At 37.2% G+C, this 9,274-nt stretch overlaps 1 protein-coding gene across 1 annotated transcript; it reads left to right on the forward strand.

Moving 5' to 3' along the window:
* The first annotated feature begins 209 nt into the window (after window positions 1–209).
* On the forward strand, window positions 210–7,385 carry LOC124890915 (glycine dehydrogenase (decarboxylating), mitochondrial). The gene is made up of 15 exons (XM_047402766.1): window positions 210–1,540; window positions 1,854–2,099; window positions 2,191–2,268; window positions 2,354–2,454; window positions 2,534–2,729; window positions 2,812–2,937; window positions 3,595–3,780; window positions 3,855–3,968; window positions 4,642–4,794; window positions 4,991–5,179; window positions 5,345–5,422; window positions 5,512–5,637; window positions 5,742–5,840; window positions 5,944–6,061; window positions 7,096–7,385. Exons 1-15 carry the CDS (start codon window positions 326–328, stop codon window positions 7,185–7,187), a joined length of 3,117 nt encoding a protein of 1,038 aa, XP_047258722.1. The 5' UTR covers window positions 210–325; the 3' UTR covers window positions 7,188–7,385.
* The last annotated feature ends 1,889 nt before the right edge of the window (window positions 7,386–9,274 follow it).

The following is a 9,274-nucleotide window of genomic DNA, read 5'->3' on the forward strand; positions in this document are numbered from 1 at the left end:
ATTTACCCTTACAGTTTAACAGCTAATTAATTTTTGAAAAGTTATTATAAAAACAACTTTTTTTTTAAGAGGTAAAAATAAAAAGTTATGTTAAATTTATGTTTTAATATTTTTTTCTTAATTTATGTATCAAAATTTAATAATTCATTTATTATGAAACGATGAAAAATAATATATATATATATATATATATATATATATAGTGAAAAGCAAAGCTTAAAGTTAAACTTTGTCAACTTTTTCTCATCTTGCATCCCTTTCTTTCTGGGGGTGTTTTTTTTTTTTTCCCTCTTTACAAATCTTGAAAATATTTTTGGCAAGACAAATGGAAGGTGCTAGAAAATTGGCAAACAGGGCAATTCTGAAACGTTTGGTTTCAGAATCAAAACAGAGCCGTGTCAATGCAATTCCATCATCCCCAGCATCTCTTTACAGGGCTTCAAGGTATGTATCTTCATTGTCTCCTTACACGTTCCAGGGTAGGAATCATGCAAAATCTTTCAATTCTCACCAACAAGTTAGATCAATATCTGTTGATGCATTGAAGCCAAGTGACACTTTCCCACGCCGACATAACTCAGCCACCCCTGAAGAACAAAGCAAAATGACTGAGTTTTGTGGGTTCCAAAGCCTTGATGCACTGATTGATGCCACTGTGCCTCAATCTATTCGTATTGAATCCATGAAGTTTAATAAGTTTGATGGTGGATTAACCGAGTCACAAATGATTGACCATATGCAAAAATTAGCCTCAAAGAATAAGGTTTTTAAGTCATATATTGGGATGGGATATTATAACACGTATGTACCACCTGTTATATTGAGGAATCTTCTGGAGAATCCTGCTTGGTACACTCAGTACACTCCTTATCAAGCTGAGATTTCACAGGGACGTCTTGAGTCCTTGATGAATTATCAGACCATGATTACAGATCTTACTGGTTTGCCAATGTCCAATGCATCTTTACTAGATGAAGGGACCGCAGCAGCTGAGGCTATGGCCATGTGTAACAATATTCTGAAAGGAAAAAAGAAAACTTTCCTTATTGCAAGCAATTGTCACCCTCAAACTATTGATATTTGTAAGACTAGAGCTGATGGATTTGATCTTAAGGTAGTCAAAGTGGATCTTAAGGACATTGATTATAAGTCTGGTGATGTTTGTGGGGTACTAGTTCAATATCCAGGGACGGAAGGTGAGATCTTGGATTATGGAGAGTTCATTAAGAATGCACATGCTCATGGAGTGAAGGTTGTTATGGCATCTGATCTTTTGGCCTTGACAATGTTGAAACCTCCTGGTGAACTTGGAGCAGATATTGTTGTTGGTTCTGCTCAGAGGTTTGGAGTGCCTATGGGTTATGGAGGTCCTCATGCAGCTTTCTTGGCAACTTCCCAAGAATACAAGAGAATGATGCCTGGAAGAATTATTGGTGTCAGTGTTGATTCTGCAGGAAAACCTGCTCTTCGTATGGCGATGCAGACCAGGGAACAACACATCCGCAGGGACAAGGCTACGAGTAACATTTGCACAGCACAGGTACTGAGTGAACTACTGTTTTTCAATAACATCTATGCTATACCTATATTTATGTTTCCTAGACTAGATTCTATATTACAGAACGTTCTTAAACTGTAGTAGTAAATATTTTAACTGGTTTGAAAAATGTTTCTTTCTGCTTGTATACAATGTTTTGTCTGGACATGAGCAGTGAGAGTAAAAACAAATCAAAATCTCATTTTCTTGCAAGTCTTTATCTAACTTTCATATGTGCATCAGAAGGCGCTGATGCATGATGCTGTGCAATTTATTTCCTTTTATTGGTTTATGATTTTGTCCTTTTATTATGCAGGCTTTGCTTGCCAACATGGCTGCCATGTATGCTGTCTATCATGGACCTGAGGGGCTAAAAACCATTGCCCAACGTGTTCATGGTCTTGCTGGAACATTTTCTGCTGGTCTCAAAAAGCTTGGAACCGTAGAAGTTCAGGATCTTCCATTCTTTGACACTGTAAAGGTTAAGTGTTCCGATGCAAAAGCAATTGCTGATGTTGCTTACAAGCATGACATTAACTTGCGGATTGTGGACAACAATACTGTAAGTCTAGCTAGCTTTTCTTTTTTTGATTTTAATCTTATCAATAATTGAATTGATGTTATGATTAAGTGAACCCCCACTTTTTTTTCAGATAACTGTATCTTTTGATGAAACTACTACCTTGGAAGATGTGGACAATCTGCTTAAAGTTTTTGCCTTGGGAAAGCCAGTAAGTATGATTACTCCCCTATCCATGCTGCTGGTAGCAACTCAATGTATGCATAGTGTGTTCCTATCTTTGATGCTGTTAATAGGTCACGTTCACTGCTCAATCAATTGCACAAGAGGTCGAAAATCTGATTCCTTCTGGACTTACAAGGGAGACTCCATATTTGACTCACCAAATATTCAACTCGTAAGGGATCCTTCAATGGTTTTAACCATCTATATCCTGTAAGGTTAGTGCTAGTTTAATTGTTACTCTGATGATTCAGGTACCATACGGAGCATGAGTTACTGAGATACCTTCATAAGCTGCAATCGAAGGACCTCTCCTTGTGCCATAGCATGATTCCTTTGGGCTCCTGCACAATGAAATTGAATGCCACAACAGAGATGATGCCAGTGACATGGCCTAACTTCGCAAATATTCACCCTTTTGCACCCACTGAACTGGCAGCTGGCTATCAGGTTGTTACTGCTTAGAGGAATACCTGCTTGCAAGCTGCAGAAACAAAAGAACTAATCAAGAATGTTACATGCCTTCTTGCAGGAAATGTTCGACGATTTAGGTGACCTATTGTGTACAATTACAGGTTTTGATTCCTTCTCGTTGCAGCCTAATGCTGGTGCTGCTGGAGAATATGCTGGATTGATGGTTATTCGTGCATATCATACGGTACTCGTCATAATCTCAATGAGTAATTTGCTTGCGAATCTGATTTATGGTCTCTGAACTTAATTAAGATTGTATTTGTGAAATGTTTAAAGAGCCAAATAGGTGGGAAAATATTGCACATGCTTTCACTATTTTCAGCTATCAAATACCAATCCCTTGTACCAAAGATAACTTTTTCCTTTTACTTGTCCATTTTAGCAAATCAAGAGAGAGATATTATCTTCCTCCAATATTACCCTCATCATTAAGTAACTACATAAAGTTTAGTTGTTAAATTTAGATTTCCAGAGCATAGTTAATATGGGTAATTTAGTAAAACAAACCCTTTAATAAATGATTCCTTAAGGGGATTGTCAAGTCAATAGAGGAGTAGTAAAAGGGAATGGAGGGAGAATTAGGGAAAATCACCTGATGAAACCCCATTCTCGGTGATGATCTTTACTTCAATCTAGTTACTACTGGACTTCTGTTATCCTTCATGGAGTTGTAGAAGGCTATAGAGTTTTAATCTTCCAAGAATGCTTGATTTACCATAATTGGATGCTAATGGCCATTGGATTATAGTTTTTCCTTTTAATTATCAGATTCTTATCCTTTGTTCATCCTTAACTGTGTAAAGCTTTTGGCTAGTGTAATTGAATTTGAGTTTTGCTGCAGTCGAGGGGTGACCATCACCGCAATGTATGCATCATTCCTGTATCAGCACATGGAACAAATCCTGCAAGTGCTGCAATGTGTGGGATGAAAATTGTTGCTGTTGGGACAGATGCAAAAGGAAACATTAATATTGAAGAGTTGAGGAAGGCTGCTGAGGCAAATAAGGATAAACTTGCTGCTCTCATGGTAAATCTCATGCTACTATTATATGGCATCTTTCTGTATTGGTTGTATTTACTTAAATCTTGATTAAATTTCAGGTTACCTATCCATCAACACATGGAGTTTACGAGGAAGGAATTGATGAGATATGTAAGATAATCCATGACAATGGTGGTCAGGTGTACATGGATGGAGCTAACATGAATGCACAGGTAATTACCTCATATCAACTCCTAACCTCTCGTGCTGTAATTTTTCTTGCTCAGATTTACAGCTTATTTGTATAGTGTGTAAACTAGGATGCAGACATTTCATCATTTTAATTCTTGTAGATTTTTCTTTTTTGAGTCTGTTTAGTGATAAGACCATTATATCTCTTTAAATTCTAGCTCAACAATTTTGAAGTTAGACCTTATATCTTAAAAGAAGGGGACATATTTGGATTAGGTAATGAACCCTAATTTACCCTCCTATCCTTTTCTTCCTCTTTTTCCTTACTCCTGGGTGATTTGATAGTTGTCCCACATGATATGTGAGATAGTACGATTTACTACAGTTTGGTCTGCTCTGACTTTTGTGAAGTCATATTGTGTCCAGTGCTGTCAAGTCTGGAGCTCTCTCTTTTCTGGATTGCTTACCTTGGTTTAAAGGTTTTATCAGCAGCTTGGCTGTGGTCAATAGAACTTTCTGAACAAAATGATAGCTGTTTTTTAAACTTATGTATAATACCTTTCTTCTATTTACTCTTCAATTACGTCATCAAAATTTAGTTTTAGTTCAGCTACTAACCATACCACTTTGTTGTTGGTCGTTTCTTGTTTTCGAGGGGGAGTAGATGCCGGTGTTGTTCAGCCTTTTTCATTCATCGCTAATTTCTCTTTACAGGTCGGTTTGACAAGCCCTGGTTTTATTGGTGCTGATGTTTGTCATCTAAATCTCCATAAAACATTCTGCATTCCTCATGGTGGAGGAGGTCCTGGAATGGGTCCAATTGGAGTGAAGAAGCACTTGGCACCATATTTGCCATCACACCCTGTGGTATGTCCGTGATAATCACCAGTTACTTTACTAGATAAAGCTCTCTAGGTCCTGTAGCCTTGTTCTTTGCTTAGATTTATGTTTCTTCAAAATAATATTGTGATTATCAAACTTGCAAACTTTTCTCACTTCATTGGCCTGGGATTTTGTTGTATCTATCTTGTTTAGTTTGCTTAATCATTGTAATCTCCTGAAGGTGCCAACTGGAGGGCTCCCAGCTCCCGACAATAGTGAGCCACTTGGTGCTATTTCTGCTGCACCCTGGGGTTCTGCACTTATTTTGCCGATTTCATATACCTACATTGCGATGATGGGGTCTAAGGGACTTACAGATGCATCAAAGATAGCTATCCTGAATGCAAACTACATGGCTAAGCGTTTGGAGGTTTTTGTTCTTTTATACTCATATTCTATTTGAGTTGAATTTTCTGCTTTCCAGACTCGCTATGCCTGTCTTTATTCATTATAGGGCGAAACAGTTTGTCCTGCAGCAAGTGTTCAATTTGTGTATGCTTCGTAGCTGATCATATTTTGTGCTATTGATCAACAGAAGCACTACCCAGTTCTCTTCCGAGGTGTCAATGGAACATGTGCCCACGAGTTTATCATTGACCTGAGGGGCTTTAAGGTAGTTTTTTTTTGAATCATTTCCACTTCACTCCCTTTTTTTACTGGCTGTTATACTGTACTGAATCTTCTGAAATCTTGACCTTTCAGAATACTGCTGGGATAGAACCTGAAGATGTTGCTAAACGTCTTATTGACTATGGATTTCATGGACCTACAATGTCTTGGCCGGTTCCTGGTACGCTTATGATTGAACCCACTGAAAGTGAAAGCAAGGTATAATACAAGGATGCATATTGAATGATACAGGAAAAAGTTTCAGTAGCACACACATTATAGCTTTTAATTTGGTGATCCTGAAGTAGCTGTATATTATGCAGGCGGAACTAGACAGGTTTTGTGATGCACTCATCTCCATCCGAGAAGAAATCGCTCAGATTGAGAAAGGGAATGTTGATATTAACAACAATGTTCTCAAGGTATATATGTGTTATTTTTTCTTGTGGATTATTTTAAATGAAATGTTTTGTCTGGTTATAACTTGCATAAATTAGGAGATATTAATTGAGACTTGTGTTGCAGGGGGCTCCTCATCCACCATCAATGCTCATGGCTGATGCATGGACAAAACCATATTCTCGGGAATATGCTGCGTACCCTGCTCCATGGCTAAGGAGTGCCAAATTCTGGCCAACTACAGGTCTTTATCATCTCTATTACAACTCCAATTTTAAACCTACGAACGTAACGTTAGCTAAATTGTGAAGTATTAGATTTTGTCTTATTCAGTGATACATTGAAATGTTGAGGCTTTCAGCAAACATATACTTTCGAGCACTTAGTGCTGGTCAATGCATTTTCTATACTTCCACATACTAGCAATCCGTACTGATATTATGTCCTTAAATTTTAAACACCCAATCAACCTACATGCACAAAGTGTTTTCCTTTTTGTTATCAATTATACAAAAAACTTCATTTTGAAGAGTCATTAGTTTTCATGTAATCATCCTGCATAATGATAGCTAATGGACTAATTAATCAACTGAGGACATGCATGACACTTGCCCTTAACATGTCCTATTACAACAGAACTGCTCTAAAAAGCTATTTCTATCAAATTTTGTGTACTTGAAATAAAAATAGTGTGTTTTACTGAGCACACGTTAGAAGAGAAAAAATGTACTCTTTCTCTCTCCCTCTTTGGTCCATGGGGTTCTCATCATGAATATAGTGTAACAGTTAGACCTAGGAAGAGTAAATTTGCAAGTTCATATGAAGAGATCCAATAAGATGATTGAAAAAAGCTCCAAGTATCTGCTGAAATCTACAGTTCTTACATTTATTGAACTATATTGCAATACCGATTCCCTGTTCTTTGTAATTGTGTTACTTTTCATTTTTTTTTCCTTGCCAAATTTAGTAAGAAATGCTACTCCTTCCATCCCATTTTGATTGTCAGTTTAGGTTTTAACTCAAAAAGTTGTTTAGGAATTCAAGACTCAGGTTAGTTGTTGTTTCTAACTGTACCCTTGATATTAAAGAAGAATGCACGGCATTGAAGATAAAACAATCAATATATTTTTATTAAATAAGTGTAAATTAGTAAACGATACCTTTGTATTTATTATGTTCTTAATGGGCGTGAAATTAGCCAAAACAACAATTAAAATGGAACAAATGGAGTCTTATATCTTGGTATTGATGATAATTTACTTGTGATTGTATTTCCAGGACGAGTGGACAATGTGCATGGAGATCGCAACCTCATCTGCACCCTTCTTCCTGTGTCAGAAATGGCGGAAGAAAAAGCTGCAAATGCTTAAGCCTTACTGTTTCATTGCTTATAAGTTCCTTACAAAGCATGAAATCACCCTCATCAATGATCCTGTTGTACATACAAGTTTCATATCTATATGCTTGGTGGTAGCTGATGATTTTCATCTTCTTGCCACAGTTTGATGAAAATCTGCTGTATTAACAGATCATGTTGATTATTGCAGCTCACTTCTTGTAATCTTCAATTCCTGTCTTACTCCAATCTCTCTTTCGCCACCTACGTTGCGCGGATTCTTCATTCTTCTTCATTTGGCTCGACATACCTGGGCCTAACGGATGTGACTAGAGTGTGGTTACTTCATGTGATTTTTTAAAATATACAACATAAAATTTAGCAAATATATTGACGTGCCCATATTGGATACTTTAATGCAAACTGAACCAGTGAACGAGCCTGAGCAAACCTAGTTCGTGACAGTACATCACATAACAGGTTCAGCAGTATGGCTAGGCAAAAACTTACTTCTTTCTTCTAGACCCTTGAGATTTTATAAAGTGAAAGATCCTTGTACAACTCATAGAACGAACTTTGTCGAAGAATCCATACTTAGCTATGTTGTAAACCTTTTGGGTGCGACTACAAGTCAGATAAATTGAGGAGGGAGAATAGCAAATTGTTTATTTTTATAACTCATCGAAGATTGTTGAACTTGCCGTCGAAAAGGTTACACAAACTGAACTTCGCTTCACTAGGAAACAAAGTTTAATCCACAAATTAATTGTCTTTCTTGCATGTGTTTTTTGGGAGAAAAAAATGTGAGAACTATGCCCGTAACTTTTTTCTAGGAAGTTTATCTTTAATCTTGTCTCTGCCCTTCGGGTCGGATTAGCCCACAAGGTGTAACCTACAATCCAATAGTTAACATTTCCCACTTTCGCACATGGTAGCTCGACCCCAAACTAGTACCATGTCAACAACATTTGTTCATAGTAAATAGTCCGTGTGACGTGAGTATCAAGATATATACCTTTAAGGTTTTATAGGAGCGTTACATAGAAATTTAATTACATGCGTAAAGAATTCACTACTAACATGGTGATCTCATTACTAGCAATACCCGACACCATTCGTGTCACGATCCAAAAATTAAGGGTCACGATGATACTTGTCATCGCAAGCCTTTACGCCTATCATCCAAACTGATATGAAAAGAGAAAACAACACCAAACCCTAAGGTAAAGCTTCCAGAACAAAGTCGAACCAAACATATATAATAATAGCAGAAAAATACATAACAAAGATACCATAAATCTCCCAAAATTCGGTGAACCAACTAAGTACGTATCGAAGTCAAAATATACAATCGATAGCTCAAAAGGAGCAATTTTTGTCTCTGAAATACAAAACAAGACATAACTAAACAAAAGGAGATAGTAGATCAACTTTGAAAGCACAGACCGACCGCTACCTCAAAAATACTCCAAACACCGCCTGAATTACCGTGCGGCACACTATACCTAGATCTGCACCGAAAGAGCGCAGCAGGGATGAGTACGGTCCACTTGTACTCAGTAGGTATCATAGGCTGACTGAGTAAAGTAGAAACTAAAGCACATAAAATACACACTATGGGCACGTCACCTGCAATCAGAAAATGTCCCAAATGATAGCTCACACTGTCTCCACTAACAGTTCTGTAATATACACATATACCGAAATACAGGTACATGAAAGAGGCACAAATAGATAAATATTAAATCAAGAATGAAAACACAAACATAGAATGTGCACAACGTATAAAAGTGCAATGAAGATGATGATAATGATGATGCAATGCACAAAGTTATCGCACAACCACCGTATACACCTACCGAGTTGTGCTCCCGAGGTAGGATCCATGGGGATTCGTCAATCCATATACAATCCAATAGCCAATACCAATCCAATATCCATAACTCTTTTCCGGCACATACATCGGCAGAGGATTTTTAAAGATGTCACATTTTCTGTCAGAAAAAGCCAGTATTGTCACAGTGGTACAATGTTTCATGAATGTATATGATATGAGGATGTAGTGCTTACAACCAACCAGAATGAGAATTTCCAAATCCAACCAATATACCAACCATGTGA

This window comes from Capsicum annuum, unplaced genomic scaffold (genome assembly GCF_002878395.1).
Source record: "Capsicum annuum cultivar UCD-10X-F1 unplaced genomic scaffold, UCD10Xv1.1 ctg2683, whole genome shotgun sequence".
In the NCBI taxonomy this organism is placed as follows: domain Eukaryota; kingdom Viridiplantae; phylum Streptophyta; class Magnoliopsida; order Solanales; family Solanaceae; genus Capsicum; species Capsicum annuum.

Bases quoted from the DNA above. Each gene is read 5' to 3' on its own strand.
- LOC124890915 (XM_047402766.1), top strand. From the start codon at position 326: ATGGAAGGTGCTAGAAAATTGGCAAACAGGGCAATTCTGAAACGTTTG. The intron at 4,795-4,990 runs GTATGTCCGTGA...AATCTCCTGAAG, and splicing joins ATTTGCCATCACACCCTGTG to GTGCCAACTGGAGGGCTCCC. The intron at 5,841-5,943 runs GTATATATGTGT...CTTGTGTTGCAG, and splicing joins TTAACAACAATGTTCTCAAG to GGGGCTCCTCATCCACCATC.